We start from the raw sequence: 20,053 nt of genomic DNA, 5'->3' as shown, positions 1-20,053 counted from the left end.
AAAAAAAAAAAAAAAAAAAAAAAAAGAAAACACACCTGACATACATACATATAGACAGACAGACATGTATACACACACACATGCTTATTGTGTGTATATATAGCTCCACAGGAGGGCCATTTGCAAACAGATACACAGTAAGTATACATATAGATTTATGCATATAGCCTATAAGCAAATTGCTCTCCTGTGAAGGATGTGGGGGAAACGGCCACATACCACAGTCAGGGGTTCGATCGCTTTTCCCTATGCCAAGAAGGTAATTAATTTGGGTGGATCACCAGATTTAGCACCAATTTGTGGTGCTAATAGACTGTTCCCATGAAAGGTTGTTGGATTTTCTGGATCCATCTGCCACAGTTCTGAACATTTCTCTCACTCTGTGTTCAGAAAGAACTCTTCAAGTTGGATTTATAAATAATTCACTTGGCTTTTGTCAGAGTTTATTCTGTTACTCAACCTCTCTACTGGGTTTTAAAATTCGAAAGCCATGTTTTGTTTTATGAATACAATAATCTTTCAAGTCTTTATGAGGATACTAATTAGAATTTTTTTAAAAGTCTTGTTTCTTATTTTTTTTTCTGTAACCACTGGCTTTTTTGGCTCACATGTGGGCATTCTTTGGCTACAGACTTTCCTCAAATGTTCAGTGATTGATTCTTCTTTGTCTATTCATTATCATAAATGAAGATCTATATGAGTGAGTACTGGTAGCCTGATGAGCCACCTCAGGAATCTGTAAGATCTCACTTTGGATTCCTTTGGGAATCTCCCCTAAGCAGAGGCTGCTGAGAGCAGCGGGCACCTTTGCCCTTGGAGAAATGAAGGAGAAATGAGTTGACTTAAATTCAGAGGAGGAACAGGGTCAGAAGGTTTAGCATTTTCTTTGGTGGAGGGCAATGGCTCTGGGGGGCCAGGGCAGCCCAGCCCAGAATTCAGTCACCCTTATAGCTACCACAGAGCACCTTGGGGATGTTCCCATGCTGAGCAGGTCCAAGGATGGCGCCAGGGCTCAGGCTCTGCCCTCCCTCTGAGCACCTGCTGCCCCTGAGCCTGGGATTCTCCCAAAGCTTCTCAATAAAACTGCTTCTTTGCCTGTGGTGATCTGAGGTCTCCTAAATTCAGAATACCCTCTCTGTTAAACTAATTGGTGTCTTCTAGAAATTTCCCAAATTAGACATCTGTTACTGATACTTCTCCCTGTTTTCAGTGAGACTGTGCACTTTTGCTTATTTTTAAATTTTTTTTTACTTTTGCTTATCTTTATACTTATATTGATCATTTCGATGGAATTTGTAGAGGCAATCAAGGTAAACATATGAATTTTTTACCACCATGATTTAAAATCTCACATCATTTAGAAATATATGTCAATGTATGTGTGTGTTTGTGCATATGTATATATACATACACACATATAGGTTATGTGTGTCCAGAATGAAACAAAACATTAACCACGGTAATTGTATGGATTACAAGTTTAAGGATGATTTTCTTCTTTTTACTTATATATCCAAGTTTTCTACTATGGCTATATATGCCCTTTTTTCTTTTTTTGGGATGCTGTAAATTTTCTTTTATAACAAATTCACATAACATAGAATTCATCATTTTAAAAGTGTACAATTCACTGGTTTTCAGTATATTCACAAAGGTGTGTAACCATCATCACGATCGGTTCTGGATCACGTTCATCACCCCCCAAAACCCCAGAGGTGTTAGCAGTCACTCTCATCCCCTCCCTTTCGAGCCCCGGCAACCACTAATCCTTCCGTCTCTATACGTTTGTCTATTCTAGGGTTTCACATAAATGGAATTGTACAGTACGTGGCATTTTGTGTGTGACTTCCTTCACCTAGCACAATGCTCTCAAGGTTCATCCTTGTTGTAGTACATGTCAGTACTTCGCTCCCTTTCATGACTGGATAATATTCCATTGTTTGGATATACCACATTTTATTTGTCCATTCATCAGGTGATGGACATTTAGGGTGGTTCTATTTTTTGGCTATCATCAACAATGCTGCTAGGTTCAGGTACAAATCGTCTATTCTTTTATAATCTAAAAAAATACCGCTTTAGAAAAATTACAAAAATATCTTTCCGAAGATAGTCAATAAGTCAAGCCTTCCCCCCTAAAACATATGGTTTTCCTATACTCTTAAAACCTGTCTGGTACCTGCAAATACCTGGACTGAATAAGGAGACATTCTTGCATTAACTGGTAGTCAATGAATAAGCCAAATCTTCTTTTCAACACAGTGAAGGTACATGTGTATGTTAACAATTTCTATGGTATTTACAATCAATTTCAGAACAGTAGATCTTTTTAAGAATATCATCTTAGAATCTATTTCATTCTGTCACATGAAACATTCAGAAAACAATACTTGTGCAGTGAGTTAAAACCTGCCCAGACTGTGAGAAGAGAAAAAAAAGAAAATCTATTTTGCTGCCCACTCATAGAGTGCAACCTTTAGAAAGGGATTATTTCCCTGACATTCTCATCAGGGACTGGCAAAGAAAAGTATATCATGTTATTACAGAGCCTGGAAATGTAATGACTTCCAGGTTGCTAAGCAACGCTGCAATGTTAAAGGCCCCGGTATCTGTGATCTCTAGAGACACTCTCAAATTTCATTAAAACCTGCTCATAACCATTACACAAAAGGTCCATGTGGAGTTTATAAACAGGCTTCATTTCTTGACATAATAATGAAGGAATAAAAAAAAGCGAGTGGCATAAAAACTTTTGTGGTACTTAAAACTAAGTATTTTGGAGTCCCAACTAATGAAATCTATCATGTTCCTAGGGGTATTTCATAGAAAGCAAGTACAATCTGTTTATAGTAAATAAAAGTATTTAATATCTTGAAAAAATACACTGTGTAGAACTTTGAGACTTTGTTTGAAGAAAGGATAAATACATCCTGTGTATAAATCCAGAGGGGAAGGATAATTTGAAATGAGAGTTCCAATCATTACCTGCTTCAAAGAGGGTCATGAGAGTGGCAATAGAAAAGCAAGATGCCACAAGAAATAATTCTCAGGAACACTTTCAAAACATTTCTTTTAGCAATGGTGTTGGAAAAGCTAATCCCTGAAACAAAAAGTTATGGCAGATCTCAGTAACAATCCCATGTGTACCCCTGGGATACTAGTGTAGGATGTTGGCTCAACACCCTAAGATGCTAATGAGATTTGGTCTTTCCATACTGCCTGTATGGGCCACCTAACCTCCCCAACCATCTCCTGAGGCTCTAGGGAGAAAGAGTGGAAGGAGACTGTGTGGTTTGCTCAGCCTTACTCATCAACCCCGCAAATCAAAATATTAAGATATCAAAGCAAATGTCTACAGACATAGATCAGGAGGGTCATTTATTATGGTGGTTGACTTTAAAGGCAAATTCTTAAATGCAAACTATGTCTGCGAGTGGGATCATCAAATTTACAAAGTTAAAAGAGTCATTACAGGGGTGCCTGGATGGCTCAGTCGTTAAGCGTCTGTCTTCGGCTCAGGTCATGATCCCAGGGTCCTGGCATGGAGCCCTGCATCGGGCTCCCTGCTCAGTGGGAAGCCTGCTTCTCCCTCTCCCACTTCCCCCGCTTGTGTTCCCTCTCTCTCTACGTCTCTCTGTCAAATAATCTTTAAAAAAAAAAAGAGAGAAAGAGTCATTACAGGGTGGCAGAGGGTTCTTATTACCCAAATATTTTTCAGAACCCAAGTCCCCATGAACTCTGATTGAGCTGAGAAGCACACGTCTTTGGTGCACGAATAAGTTCCCCGATAAATTGATGGGTGGTTTGCTGTCAGGCGTTCACACACGAAAGTGCTCACCTGGGCCTAGGCGAAATGTTTTTTTACAAGTCAGCCTACTTGTGATATAGAAATCAACTGCAACATGGAAATTCCAATCTTGCAAAACATATGGGATTTCATTAAATTTCACTAATGATTTCATTAAATCATTGCCAGTGATGGTTGAAGAATCCCACCCAAAGCCTTTGAAGAGTGAAGGTCTGGCAGAGAGATTGGAGGATCACCAGCGGAAGAAGGGACAAATACCTTCAGGTGTGAAGATAGGACAGGCACTTCAAAAGGGAATACTAATGTGAATAGCAATGGACCTTAAACAGTGTGGCAAAAACCATTCTAAGATGGTGCTAAGAAGGTTAAATGTGCAAGCTATTACAATGTGCCATCATTCAATTGTGATAATGTGAAAGATGACATACACAGAAAAGTCCAGAATCACTGGCGGAGCCCCATGTGATGGAGTGGAAGGGCCTGGCTACAGGCCGGCTTGGCAGGGCTCAGGTGGGAAATGCACACACAGAGCAAGACCAGCCCTCTGCTGACTCTCATGGGAAAGGGAGCACTCTAGGTGGGGTCACCTCTGTCCTGGCTGGAGTCAGGAGGAGTCCCTGAATGCTGCAGGCTCTCTCACAGCCTCACCCATCTTGTCCGCCCAGAACAGTCAGGACCAATCTCCTCATGCGCTTCATCCTAGTTTACATGGGTCAGTATGCAGAGCCCAGGTCTCCCCCTTCCTCTGGACTGTCATTCCCAAAAGGCTCTGTACAGACCTTTCTTGGGCTCCCTGTTCATCTCTCCTCTTGAACTTCGTGCACTGTGCCCTTTGGCGAGTCACCAGCAAAATCTCTTGTATCTTCCTCTCTTCCCAGGATGTTCCCTTCACTTTGTTGCTCTAACTGAAACCAGGCTTTTCCCTCAGAATGCTGCTTCCCCTGCCAGTGTCTCTCACACCCCTTGAACCACGGGGCCTGGAGGTGGATCCTTGGTTCTCACTGACGCTTGCTGACCATTCTCCATCCCTCCTCCATCCCCCCTTGCCCAGCTTTAAATCTCATGTCACCAGACAATGCCATCTGCTACTCTTCCCTGTTGCAATTACAGGATCAGTTGGTCCCCAGCTCACTGTCCTTGTCCTCGACACCACTCCTGTCACAGTGCTAGGCAATATCAACATCCATAGACAGGATCCTTCTAGCACTACTCAGTTCTTTGGCTTTCCACCCAATGACCTTGGACCCCTTCCCACTCTCACTCCTATGGTTTTACCCTAGACCTGGTCATTACCATTAATTGCAGCCCTCCAGAATCCACATGGTAAGCATCCCACACTCTGGTCACCACCTCCCCACCGTTCCCCCCTCCAGTCCAGACCTCTCCTACTTGGAAATCCAGATCTATGGATCCAACAGCCAACCAGCACTCCCACTTGGTTGTCTGACTGGCAGCTCACATAGAACCTATCTCAAACCGAGCTCCTGATTTCCCCACTCTCCCCCAAAACCAGCTCCCCCTGAGTTCTGGCCATCCAGGGTTTAGCTTAGACCAAAATTGGAATCATCTTTGACTATTCCTTTTGTCTTGACCTATATCCAATCTGTTGGCAAACACTACTGGTTCTACTTTCAAAATCTGTCCAAAATATAAACACTGCAAGCCATGATCAGGACTCTCCTGGACTGCAGTAGACCTTCCCTGGCCACATTATCTCAAGTTGCAAATGTCCCGCTTTATTTCTTTCTTGCTATACTTTTCTTCTTAGTGCTTTTACTGCCTAAAATACAACATAGCTATATTTACATCTATGTGGCTATCATCTCTCCCAGGAAGCTCCAGTGGAGCCGAGATTTTTGTCTGTGTTGTTCACTGCTGCATCCTCAGCCTTTAGAACTCTGTCTGCCACAGAGTAGGCACTTTTAATAACTACTTGCTGAGTGGTTACTCTTAGTGAAGACCTTTTCTGCACAGTATCGCAAAAGACTAAGTAGTAACTCATTATAAGAATGCCTTTATAATTTGTTAAAAGACAAAATCAATTCACTTTAATAAATTTTAGTTTTATTTTTTTGAGATCAAGTCCCACCATATATCGTATCATTATTTACCACAATTGTTAGGTGGCTAGTTTACATGAATTTACACTAAGTGGTTATTTTTCCAGTATCACTTGTTCTGGAACAAAAAGGAACTCCTATGTTACAAAATGATATGCCTAAACTTGGTTAAGTACTTCTGTTGATCAATTACTTACCCCCTCAATGAAGAAGAGGTCATAATATACTTTTAAATTCAAGTTGTCTAAAAGCTACAATTTAAAGTACTCACTCAGGGGTGCCTGGGTGGCTCAGTAGGTTATCTGACTCTTGATTTCGGCTCAGGTCATGATCTCAGGGTTGTGAGATCGAGCCTGGCATCAGGCTCTGTGCTTTGCATGGAACCTGCTTAAGATTCTTCCTCTCTCTCTATCCCTTCCCCTCTCTCTCTAAAAAAATAAATAAATAACAATTAAAATAAATAAAATACTCTCTCAGATATTTAAAATATCAACTGAAAAACATTTTTTAAATCTTTAGCTTTTTCTATGATTATTTAAAAACTGAAAACCTGAAACCAAATTCTCGTTCTTTGTTATATACAGTGTATCTACTTGAAAACAATCTTTTTAAGGAAAGAAACATATTCCTATGAACAGAATGTAGATATTAACTAATATTTCCTTCAACCAGCAGAATTCATTTCTTAAAATTAATATAGATTATATAAAGGAAAATTATATGTAAAATAATTTTAAAAATTAAAAAATTAGAAATATTTAATGTAGATGTTCTTAAGGGAAGGACCCTCAGAACAATTTTCTTTGCTGTTCACATCCACAAGGAGGTATTTTTCAAACATGTTCATCCTAATACTTAACATGCTTTGAATGCTCATTATTTTGAGATGGTTTCGTTAAAAGCTCGTCATTAAGGAAATCCCACATAACCAAGAGACTCTGCAGCGTTCTGCACAGCAACAATTGCACAGTGGGGTTGCTGATGGTCAGAATGATCACTAAAAATCAGGAGAACTCCAGAGTGAGCCATAATCACTACAGTTTGAACCAGATAATAAGTCCCTGAAAATGGGAATATTCAAGGTTTGAATAAATAAATGATCCTTCAGAGTAAGCTGCTTCTTTTTTTGTTTCTTTTTCCTTATTTTTTTCTTCCCTGGCTGTTAGGAGGCTACAGAACATAAAACAATTCCAAGGACTCTTAGCTTTTTACTTACAATTTACACTGGGTGTATTCTCAGGGAATTAATATTGTGGAAGGAAGCAGCATCTCTGGCAGGTCTTCCCTCTTTCTGAGAGATAGTCTACCTGTTGCCAAGGACAGCAGCTTGGTCCTTTCCACACTTCAAATGTTCTCTCCCTCATGCTTACAAATCACCTATTTCTTTTGCTCCATGAACATCATCCCATTTATATAGTTTTTACCCCTTGGTTTAAAAAGTTGTGGGGAATACAGATATTCGCAGAGTGCCAAAGGATCTCTCCAAGGATTACTTTGTAATTGCAATGGGAAATATCTCTGCAAGATGGAGAGGTGTGGCACACAGTCCCTTTTAAATAAGCAATTAAACTTCTCCCACAAGTGGAGCAGCCCGGCATCGTATGCTTCTTATGGGATACAACATGAGGGGTCATTGCCAGTGAGATATTCTCACCAAAAATGTCATGAAGAAACAATCATATGTTCCAGAATATTGAACATTCTACCAGTCAACTAACTCAGGCTCTTTGGAAAGTTAATTTCCTAGGGGAAAAAAACAAAAAGCGAAAGACTCTTCTAGATTAAAAGAGAAGAAGGGGTGCCTGGCTGGCTCATTGGAAGAGCATGTGATTCTTGATCTTGGGGTTGTGTTGTCTGAGCCCCACACTGGGGGAGAGATTACTTAGAGAGTGTGTGCACATGTGAGAGAGAAAGAGACTAAAAAAAAAAAAAAAAAATTAAATTCAGTGTCTGAGCCTTGACTACAATATGGTTCTTTTTTTAAAAAAGATTTATTTATTGGGCGCCTGGGTGGCTCAGTCGTTAAGCGTCTGCCTTCGGCTCAGGTCATGGTCCCGGGGTCCTGGTATCGAGCCTCACATTGGGCTCCCTGCTCCGCGGGAAGCCTGCTTCTCCCTCTCCCACTCCCCCTGCTTGTGTTCCCTCTCTCGCTGTCTCTCCCTTTGTCAAATGACTTAATAAAATCTTTTAAAAAAAAAAAGATTTATTTATTTATTTGAGAGAGAGTTGGGGGAAGGGTAGAGGGAGAGGGAGAGAGAATCCTTAAGCAGACTCCTTGATGAGCTTGGAGCCCGATGCAATCTCAAGACACTGAGAGATCAGGACCTGAGCCAAAATCAAGAGTCTGACGCTCAACTGACTGAGCCACCCAGGCGCCTCGACAATTATATGGTTCTAAAAAAAAAAAAAAAAAAAGGCTATAAAAGCCATTTTTTTACAACTAGGAAAATACGAACTGGAGATTATCAATATTATGAAACTGTTATTTTCTTGGGTGTGACAATGTTGATGTTGTTGGGGGCCAAGTGTCAGGATGCTTTTACAGTCACATAATTCAGAAAACACAGATACAGAGAAATAGAGAGTATGGTAAAATAGTAACAATTCTGATAACACTTCTTGATTACACTGGTGTTCATTACACTGTTCTTTCAACTTTTCTGTGGTTTTGAGACTTTTGTGATAAAAAGGGGGGTAAAAGTACCATCAATGGCAATCTCTTTAGAGAAAGTAGGGAACAATGTTTTTCCCAGAAGAATTTGAGGAAGTGGGCAGGGGAGATGAACCTTTTGAGGAAAAGTCAAAACAGAAGGACAATTATGCTGTCCAGGGGACACAAACAGATTGTGAAAGAGGCCAGGAAGGTGAGCAGCCTCGTGCCAAGGAGCCTTCACGTGGGAAGGGAAGGAGGGAGCGGGTGCACGTAGGGGAAGATGAAGGAAATGTGGGGTAAGATGAGACATGCTCAAAGTGGATTTTAAGGAAGATTCTCTGTTACGTGCACATCCTGAAGAAACCTATGGCAAAGAGCCACATGCTCCCTCAGGCTCTTGGATGGTTGTTGCACAGCAAGACAGAAGTCTCCGTCCTGAGAGGGACTGGCTATCAAGGACTCTATTCCACTGGCCATTTGCTTCCAGAGCCTGTCTTGCTCAAAAGCTCAGGAATGTTTGCTCAAGGAATTAAGTAAAAATTCTAGGCAAGATATTGCTTTTCTTTGTTGGAAAGAGACAACTCAGTCATCCAGAGAGTTCCCAATTACCTTGCGACTCTCTGGCAATCACTGGTGGAGAATGCTTGTCTAATGTAACTACAAATGGATGTGAACGGATTCAGGGAAAGATCCCCCTTGCAAACCTAGAAGAGCATCTCTGAGAGTTTCAGAAAAACCTTCTAAGTGATCAGATTTCCACGAAAATTGATTACATTTACTTTTTACTCATTTGGGTGCATGGAATTTCTCTCAAAAATTTCACTGGCTTCACACCAATCTTCCTCTTTTTTTTTTTCCTTTAATAAAGCAAGAACAGAAGATGTTATTGCGAGAAAAATAAGCTAGGAGAGAGAGAGGAATCATTTGGCCTTTCTGTTACACCTCAAGAAACAGTTCTTTACTTTTCTAATAGAAATGAGGTCCTTTCTGATCCTAAATCTACAGCTCATCCCGGTCCTAAAATAGAAAAAGAATGGCTGCAGAATTTCCAGTTTCTTCATGTGGTCTCCTCAAAGCTTTAAAGACCCTGTACATGAAGAAGTGCTGTCACACTGATTTTTAGCAACAGAGCAGCTCTCTTCCCACGCTGGAATGAAAGGACCAGGGCACGTACATGAGAATTTGGAAGGAAAATGATGGTGAGCACAGGGAGATTTTTTTGAAAGCCGTAGGGTAAAGGGGCTCCAAGAGATAGATATATGTAATAATCTTTAATACTAACCCTCTTTAGAGGGCGATCCTGAATTACACTCCTACCACCTCTGCTGCGCCAGGTAGATAGGTGGGCAGCTGACAGGCATTAGACACATCGAGCATCTCACCATCACCCTCCCACAGATCACTTCTCTGCTTTCATAAAGTAGTCAATAGTTTAAGTTTAAGCCAGTTTTAACAGAATAAGTCTGTGGCGGTTTATGTGTAGTTTGAGTGTTGGAATAAGCTAGCTTTAATTAAGTGACGAGTAGCTAATCTATAATCATTACCCTGGGAAAACTCCTACTGATATCAAGTTTAAGGGATAGGTAAACATGGGAGCGCCTTGAAAGATTCCATCACATTTTTAAAGCCAGAGCACAAAGTATAATTATAAAACCTCCCAACTTTCTGATAAATTACAATAGATAATTACATTCTTAGGTCTGTTCAACATTTTCTGCATGTTCTAAATACAGACTAAATAAGGAAGAGCACCCTAGGGGCAGAACATATCCCACCTCCATTAGCACAAATTAAACATTCTATATCTTGAATCAGTTATTGAAAATTGTGATTTTATAAAGTCACTGTCACAAGCTTGGGACTATAAACAGGTATTTCAAGAATCCAGGCCTTTCGTGTGACTCACTAGAGGCGATCTGCCACCTTATGCCCCAAGACAGCTCTCTGATGATGGTGGTTTACCTGTCGCTGATATGCTTATTACCTGGCCTTGTAAATTATGGGGCCACATGTATTTTGAGGTCCCTCTCTGGATGAAACCAGCAAGCTCGCTCAGCTTTAGGAAAAGGAGGGTACTCCTCTATCAGGGCTTAAAAAGAGATAGCCCCACAGCATAGGGCCTTCTTTTTAGAAGTCCTCCTGGAGGAAGTAGGCACTCAGTGAATATCCTTTGAGGAAGATCCTCAGGAGCTTGTCTTCTTAACTCCTTGCCTTCTTAACACCTTACAATCAGGAGGCTGCACCTATCAGCCCTCCTCAATCCAATTACTGACAGCAGGTAATAAATCTAGAAGGGTCTCTGCTTCTCTATCATATCTGGTTCCTCTAGTCCTGTGAGGTAAGATGAGCCTGAAAGGCTGGCCTCCTGAAGGCCACAAGAAAGCTTTGCTTACATTGCTGGATTTTTCGAGTTCCTATCCTCTACATATCTGCCTATCCGATCTCATCCACTCTACAGAAACTTGGCAGGGATACCATGGAGGAGACTGGGACAGCGAACTGTGGGCTAATTACATGCCTTATGACGTCCCTCTCAGTCGGACCTATGCATCCCTAAAGCACTAAAATGAGCTCACAATACACACTGTGAATGGCGAAAATGAATAACCGCCAATAACAAAAGCAGAGATTTTATAGACATTTCTTACTCAGCTCATTGTAGACCTTACATGCCAGCTACTGTGATAAAGTTATTCCCCAGTACAGATAATTGGAATTCAATTAGATGCTGCCACTGCCCTTTTGTTTCAGAGGCCAGAATTTCCTAATTCCAGAAAATAGTGTCCCAACTCCAAAGGCTACTAAAACTGCTACTGGAACGGTCTGGTCTTTCTTGGCCCTTTTCTTATGTCTTCCATTCTAGCTCCATAAATCTCAGATCCTTTGCTCAGGATGTACTTCCTCCTTTCCATGCGTGGACGACCTTGCCAATTTCATCCCTAAAGGGTTTGTTCCTGTGGAACTTCGCTGGCCCCTCCACTGTAGCACGGATTGCATTCTGCTTTGTAATGAAGCTGGGTGTTTTTCTCTCACGAGAATAGGGAGCAGGAAGATAATGTGTTACTGTCCTAGTATCCTCGGTGCCACACTTGCACATAGGAAGAATTCTATGACTTGTTTTTCCATGAATGAAAGAATAAATCTCTCAAGTACTTTCCAGATCAAAATTTGGTCAAAGTCAGCTTGATGAGTGCCCACAGAGTCCATGTCAGTAATGGGCAGCAGTGGCTAGGCGGCCAGCTGCTTGGAAAGAGCATGGGCGAGGGGCAATCCAACTTGGTATCAGATCCTCTGTCTCCTACTTGGTGGCCTTGGGAACATTAATTAAGTTCTCTGAGTCTTAGTTTTGAACCTTGTAAAACGGGAATGATCCATGGGCTGACCTCTAGGGTTGCTGTTAAATGAGACATTGCACCAGAAGTCCTCAATGCAGGGACTAGCACAGTTATAAACATTTGCTGACTACCTTTTATGGATCAGACACTGTAACGTGATGAAGATAGGGAAGCAGGTGAACAAGACCACATCACTACCCTGGTAATATGCAGATGAGAACAGAAAGTAAGCCAACGGTTTGAAAAATGGTTGCCACAGAGGTAAGGACAGGGAGCAGTGGGACAGACAGGAGGAAGGACGAAATCAGTCTTGGAGTGGGTGCTGGCATTATACAATTCCGACTAATCTGCTGCCATTTCTCTCTGAATGTACTGAACTCAGTGCTAAGTGTGAATAGAACTGAGTTTCAGACTCCACCCCCAAATTACTAGAACTCATACAGCAATTCAGTAATGTGGCAGGATACAAAATCAATGCACAGAAATCAGTTGCTTTCTTATACACTAACAATGCAACTGTAGAAAGTGAAAATTAGAGAAACTATTCCATTTACAATAGCACCAAAACCCATAAGATAACTCAGAATAAACCTAACCAAAGAGGTAAAGGATCTGTACTCTAGGAACTACAGAACACTCATGAAAGAAACTGAAGAAGACCCAAAAAAGATGGAAAAACACCCCATGCTCATGGATTGGAAGAATAAACATTGTTAAAAGTCTATGCTACCCAGAGCGATCTATACCTTCAATGCCATCCCGATCAAAATTCCAATGACATTTTTCAAAGTGCTGGAACAAACAATCCTAAAATCTGTATGGAATCAAAAAAGACCCTGAATTGCCAAGGAAATGTTGAAAAAGAAAAACAAAGCTGGGAGCATCACGTTGTCCGATTTCAAGCTATATTACAAAGCAGTGATCACCAAGACAGCATGGTACTGGCACAAAAACAGACATACAGACCAATGGAACAGAATAGAGAGCCCAGATATGGGCCCTCAATTCTATGGTCAAATAATCTTCGACAAAGCAGGAAAAAATATGCAATGGGAAAAAGTCTCTTCAATAAATGGTGCTGGGAAAATTGGACAGCTATATATAGAAGAATGAAACTCGACCATTCTCTAACACCATACACAAAGATAAACTCAAAATGGATAAAAGACCTCAATGTGAGACAGGAATCCATCAAAATCCTAGAGGAGAACATAGGCAGTAACCTCTTTGACATCGGCCACAGCAGCTTCTTTCAAGATTCATCTCCAACAGCTAGTGAAACAAAAGCAAAAATGAACTTTTGGGACTTCATCAAGATAAAAAGCTTCTGCACAGCAAAGGAAACAGTCAACAAAACAAAGAGGCAACCCACGGAATGGGAGAAGATATTTGCAAATGACACTACAGATAAAGGGCTGGTATCCAAGATCTATAAAGAACTTCTCAAACTCAACACCCAAAAAACAAATAATCAAGTCAAAAAATGGGCAGAAGACATGAACAGACACTTCTCCAAAGAAGACATACAAATGGCTAACAGACACATGAAAAAATGTTCATCATCATTAGCCATCAGGGAAATTCAAATCAAAACCACATTGAGATACCACCTTACACCAGTTAGAATGGCAAAAATTGACAAGGCAAGAAACAACAAATGTTGGAGCAGTTGTGGAGAAAGGGGAACCCTCTCACACTGTTGGTGGGAATGCAAGTTGGTACAGCCACTTTGGAAAACAGTGTGGAGGTGCCTCAAAAAATTAAAAATAGAGCTACCCTATGACCCAGCAATTGCACTACTGGGTATTTACCCCAAAGACACAGATTTAGTGAAAAGAAGGGCCATATGCACCCCAATGTTCATAGCAGCAATGTCCGCAATAGCCAAACTGTGGAAAGAGCTGAGATGCCCTTCAACAGATGAATGGATAAAGAAGATATGGTCCATATATACAATGGAATATTACTCAGCCATCAGAAAGGATGAATACCCAACTTTTACATGGATGGGACTGGAGGAGATTATGCTAAGTGAAATAAGTCAAGCAGAGAAAGTCAATTATCATATGGTTTCATTTATTTGTGGAACATGGAATAGCATGGAGGACATTAGGAGAAGGAAGGGAAAAATGAAGGGGGGGAAATTGGAGGGGGAGACTAACCATGAGAGACTATGGACTCTGAGAAACAAACTGAGGGTGTTAGAGGGGATGGGGGTGGGGGAATGGGTTAGCTCGGTGATGGGTATTAAGGAGGGCACGTACTGCATGGAGCACTGGGTGTTATACGAAAACAATGAAGCGTGGATCACTACATCAAAAACTAATGATGTATTGTATGGTGACTAACATAACATATTAAAATTAAATTTAAAAAAAAGAACTGAGTTTCAGGATAGGCAAGTTCCAGGGCTCAGCTGAGCTGAATGGGCCTCAGAATCCCTGACTGTGTTTTACACAACTTGAACCCACCACTGACTGACCCAGGGTAATTTAGAAAGCTTTGGGAGATTTTAAAACACGCCTCACAGATGGCTGGCCTGCAAACACGGTGGGCATTCCTGGGTAGCTAAGTCAGAGACATCAGGGTGACAGTGACTTGCAGAGCTTTCCTGTATGCGACGGTACAACTTGGGATAGGACTCTTGGGACTGTCCAGGCTGTTCTTCCTGTTAAGCAAACAGTCCTCATAATTTCACCCTTGAACATTTTTGTATCTTGTTTTCTAAATGAAAAGCAAGAAAACTCCAGGAAAAAGTTCCATGGTTCCTTGGAGGAATGGCTAACTCCAGGGCTGCTGCAGAAAAAAGGTAGAAGATGAACCTGGAATATCATGTTATGATGGAAAGTGCTCAATAGAGAGCCCAGAAATAAACCCACACTTACATGGTCAGTTAATCTACAACAAAGGAGGCAAGAATATGCAATGAAGGAAAGACAGTCTCTTCAATAAATGGTGCTGGGAAAACTGGACAGCTACATGCATAAGAATGAAATTGGGCCACTTTCTTACACCATACCCAAAATAAACGGATTCAGGACCTACATGTGAGACCTAAAACCATAAAAATCCTAGAAGAAAACACATGCAATAATGTCTCTGACATCAGCTATAGCAACATTTTTCTAGATGTCTCCTGAGGCAAGGGAAACAAAAGCAAAGATAAACTATCAGGACAGCACCAAACTAAAAAGCTTTTGCACAGCAAAGGAAACCATCAACAAAACAAAAAGGCAATCTATTAAATGAGAGAAGATATTTGCAAGTGATAACATTCGATAAGAGGGTAATATCCAATATATATAAAGAAGTCACACAACTCAACACCAAAAAACCAATTTGATGAAAAAATGAGCAAAGGACCTCAAGAGATATTTTTCCAAAGAAGACACACAGATGGCCAACAGATACATGTAAAGATGCTCAACATCACTCATCAACAGGGAAATGCAAGTCCAAACCACAATGAGACACCACCTCACACCTGTCACAATAGCTAGAATCAAAAAGACAAAAATAACAAGTTTTGGTGATGAGGTAGAGAAAAGGGAACCCCAACCCCTTGTGCACTGTTGGTATGGATGTCAACTGGTGTAGCCACTGTGGAAAACAGTCCCTAAAAAAATGAGAAATACCATATGATCCAGTAATTCCACTACTGGGTATTTAACCAAAGAAAAGGAAAACACTAATTTGAAAAAGATAATAGCAGAACATTCTGAATGATTTTATGCTCATAAATTCTGAAACTAGAAGAAATGGACAAAATCTTTAAAAAGTAACAAAACTCAGCTAAGGTGAACACCTTAATAGTCCTATAATCATTACAGAAATTGAATTTATAATTTAAAAATTCCCAAAAAGCAATCTTCTGGCCTAAATGATTTCACTGGAGAATTTTACCAAATATTTAATACCAATTGCAGCATTATTTATAATAGCCAAGATACAGAAGCAACCTAAGCATCCATTGATAGATGAATGGATAAAGATGTGTGTGTCTGTGTGTGTCTGTGTCTGTGCATGTGTGTTTGTATATATATGTATACACACTATGAATATACAATGAAATATATATATGCAATATATACATATTTATACAAATATATATACTCTGCCATAGAAAGAATGAAATCTTGCCATTTGCAACAGCATGGATGGACCTAGAGAGTATTATGTTAAGCAAACTAAGTCAGACAGAGAAAGAAAACTACCACATGATTTTACTTATATGTGGACTCTACAACACACAATAAACAAAAACAGAAACAAACTCAAATACAGAGAACAAACTGGTAGTGGCCAGGGGGAAGAGGGGCTGGGGGGGGGGGTGAAATAGCTGAAGGGGTGCAAGAGGTACCAACTTCCATTTATAAAATAAATGCATCACAGGGATGAAAAGTACAACACAGGGAATATAGGCAATAATTTTAAAAAACTTTGTATGGTGACAGAGAACCACATTTACTGTGGTGAACACTGTAATGTATAGAAGGAATTGTTGAATCGCTATGTTGTACACCTGAAACTAATAATAATATTGTCTGTCAACACTTCAATTACAACAAGAGAATACACACATGATTACAAAAAAAAAAAGATGGAAGTGCTCAAAAAAAATGATGGGGGCATGTCAAAAGACACAGCCCCTCAGAAGAGGTTCTCACTGGCCACATAATAGAAAGCAGTGGATTACAACACACTGAATAAAAGAAAATGCCATGAGTCTATTGTGATAATAATAAAAAGACAAAAAAAAAAATAAGTGGAGCAGAAAAGGTAGAAACCACCCAAATGTCCATCAACAGATGGAAAGATAAACAAAATGTGGTCTATACACACAATGGAACATTCTTCAACCTTAAATAGGAAGGAAATTCTGGCACAGGTTACACCAAGGCTGAACCCCAAAGATATTACATGAAGTGAAATAAGCCAGACATAAAAGGGCAAATATTGTATGCTTCCACTTATACGAGGGACTGAGAGTAGACAAATTTATAGAGACAGAAATTAGAATGCACACAATACCACTGAACTGTATAATTAAAACTGGTTAAGATGGTAAATTTTATGTTATATATATAAATAATATTTATATATAATATACATAATATATATTATGTTTTATATATAAACATATATATGTTATATATACAATAATATATATTACCTCAATTAAAAAAATGAAAAAGGATGAGCAGCATCAGAAATGACTTCTGTTTTCACATATACAGGTCAAAATCACCTGGATTTAACTTTCTTGCCCAAACAGAATCTAACCGGCCCTATAGGTGGCATGTCAGAAACTGTAAAGAAATCATTTCAGGGTAAATCTCTATCTCCCTTCCAATCTGTCACCCATAACCTGCCCTATAGATTTAGCTGGGTCACACACTACAGTTGTCTATCAAACTGGCACAAAAGTTGTCTTGAATATAAGTCTCTGGAGCATCCGTAGCCTCCACTGCCAACGGACTCCTCAAGATATCTATATCTAGAGGTAAACACAGACTGACAAGCCAGAACATGGCATAGACGAATGGGACCTCCACCCCTTCATTAATTTCAACAATAGCTACAATATATAATGGCTTTCCAAACCAGCAGAATAATAGCTACTGTAAAAAGAAAATGAGTCAGTTTTCAAAAGTACTTTCAAATAAACATCAGCTATAGACATTTGTAAAATATAAAACAAAACCAATGAGGCAAAAGGAAATTTCTTCCTTAAAGTAGAATATTGGGAGTTAGAAATGTTGGAAGTCAGAAGATCTCCATCTTACAACCATTGCAACATTAAAAATAATGGCTGCCATCGACTATTCCCAGGGATCAAAATTAACATCAGCAGTGAAGGGGCAAACAGACGTCATGAGCCTCTGGGTGTGAAGGAGTGAGAAAGACACAATTTCCCTTCTGGGGTTTTCCTGAATCTAATCATCAGAAAACATTACACAGACCCAAACTGAATGAGAGCCTACAGAACACCCAGCCTATATTCTTCAAAAATGCCATGCAAGATGAAGAAAGGTGATAGGACTAGTCCAGATTAAAGACAAGTGTATACCAACATATGTGATCCTGGACCGGATCCTGTACCAGGAAAAAAAAAAAAAAAAAGGCTATAAAAGACATTAAAAGACATTATTGGAGCAATTGACAGAATTGAAATATGCATAGCCCATCAGTAAAAGAAGTGTATCAATGTTACATTTCTTGATTTTGATTACTGTGGTGAAAAGAACATCCATTTTTTTAGAAAATGTACATTTAATGCCTTAAGGGGTGAGAGGGCACGATGTCTCTAACTTATTCTTCAACAGTTCAGAATAAAAAAAAATACATGTATATGGAGATAGACAAGCAGAACGCGAAAAATGTTATCAAGAGGTGACCGCCAAGAAAGGTACCTGGGAATTCTTTTACTGAAATCAGGTGGAAGAAAATCACTACTCTCTTCCATCAGCTGCCACTGAAGCCACCCACCCTGGCCCCAGTTTCTGTAGGGACTCACCATTCTTCTGAGAATCTTCAACAGAAGCTTCTGCTCTTTTGGGTCCTCCTTAGAAGTCAGTAAATCAGCAAAGTTCTCTGCATTTTCAGGAGACAGGCTGTCTGGGTTTTCCCCTCCGTACAGCTGAACCAGTATGGACAGACATTTGGATGACACTTCAAAAATTTCAGGATCCTCATTTGGAAGCTGCAAATTAACAAATAGGACTATTTAAGTTAATTGAGGACAGTGTTGGTATTCCTCAAGAAACACAGGAAAATTTGGCTCAAAGGGAAGAATGTCAGTCTAAGTGAGTACAAAGATTGACTAACTCGGGATTTTTTTTAATCTCTTTCAAAATGCATACAATGAATCATGGCTAATAGCATGAAATCAGAAGAAAGTCCCTCAGTCCTTTCTTTAATCCACAGTAAAGAACAGCCTGTAACAAGCAGAGGACCAGCATATATTTTATATGCATTCCTAATATGTGAATACATACACACAGGCGTGTGTGTCCATCTGTAGGAATGGAAATAGCCTGAATTTTCAGGAGCATGACCCATCCGTTCTTGCTCACTATTGACTTGTTTAGGAAAAATCTACTTCCTAGGAGATACAAAGGAACATTCTGAACTTGTCCGTGTCCAAATTATTGACTAAACCGGCGGGACAGAGAGCATTGTTTCTGTTCTGTATTAAAAGGTATAGTATGAAATAATAATAATCATACTACAAAGCATCTTAAAATAAAACTTTAAAAATGAAAAGGTTATTGGTAAGAGCTTGAGATGCAATTCCTGTGCCATTTACTCATTTAACATGTAGAATGCAGGGATTTTTAGTATATGCAGAGTTGTGCAACCATCACCACAATCAATTTTAGAATGTTTTTTCATTATCTGAAACATGAAATCATACAAAAATAGGATCCTTTGTGATTGGCTTCTTTTACTTAGTATAATGTTTTCAGGATTCATCCCTGCTATAGCATGTAACAGTATTTCATTTCTTTTTATTGTTTAGCATATAAACATCCTGTTGTATGAATAGACCACATTTTGTTTATCCATTCATCAGCTGATGAACATTTGGGTTGTTTTCACTTTCTGGCTATTATGAATAATACTGTTGTGAACATTTGTGTATAAGTTTTGGTGCAGACGTAGGTTTTCATTTCTTTTGGGTGTATACCTAGAAGTGATTGCTGGGTCATATGATAATTCTATGTCTAACCTTTTGAGGAACTGCCAGACTGTTTTTCAAAGCTGCCATTAGCACCAGCAATGTAGGAGGGTTCCAGTTTCTCCACATTCTCACCAACACTTGCTGTTATCTGTATGTTTAATTACAGCCATCCTAGTAGGTGCAGAGTGGTAACTCACTGGTTTTCATTTGTACTTCCATAATGACTAATAATGGGGAGCAGCTTTTCATCTGCTTATTGGCGATTTGTACATCTTCTTTGGAGAAATGTCCATTCAGATCCTTTGCCCTTTTATAAAATGGGTCATCTGCCACTTTATGATCAAGACTTAGTATTCTTTATATATTTTAAAAACAAGTCCCTTAGCAGATTTTCAAAAATGTTTTCCTATTCTGTGGGTTGTCTTTTCACTTTCTTGATAGTATCCTTTGAAGCACAAAATATTTTATTTTGATGAATCCAAATTCATCTATTTTTTTATTGTTTGTGATTCT

The 20,053-nt window shown here is 39.6% G+C and overlaps 1 protein-coding gene across 7 annotated transcripts in view; it reads right to left on the bottom strand.

The window, feature by feature from the left end:
- The window catches only part of ULK4 (unc-51 like kinase 4), a 609,379-nt gene that overhangs the window by 106,805 nt on the left and 482,521 nt on the right, over positions 1-20,053 (bottom strand). For all 7 annotated transcript variants that reach the window (XM_032408919.1, XM_032408921.1, XM_032408920.1 and 4 more), the window contains one exon: positions 18,374-18,559. In XM_032408919.1, the coding sequence (XP_032264810.1) occupies positions 18,374-18,559 (186 nt within the window). The remainder of the gene's footprint in view (positions 1-18,373; positions 18,560-20,053) is intronic.

This window comes from Phoca vitulina, unplaced genomic scaffold (genome assembly GCF_004348235.1).
Source record: "Phoca vitulina isolate PV1807 unplaced genomic scaffold, GSC_HSeal_1.0 scaffold10, whole genome shotgun sequence".
Lineage (NCBI taxonomy): Eukaryota > Metazoa > Chordata > Mammalia > Carnivora > Phocidae > Phoca > Phoca vitulina.
This window is presented reverse-complemented; position numbering and strand designations above follow the sequence as displayed.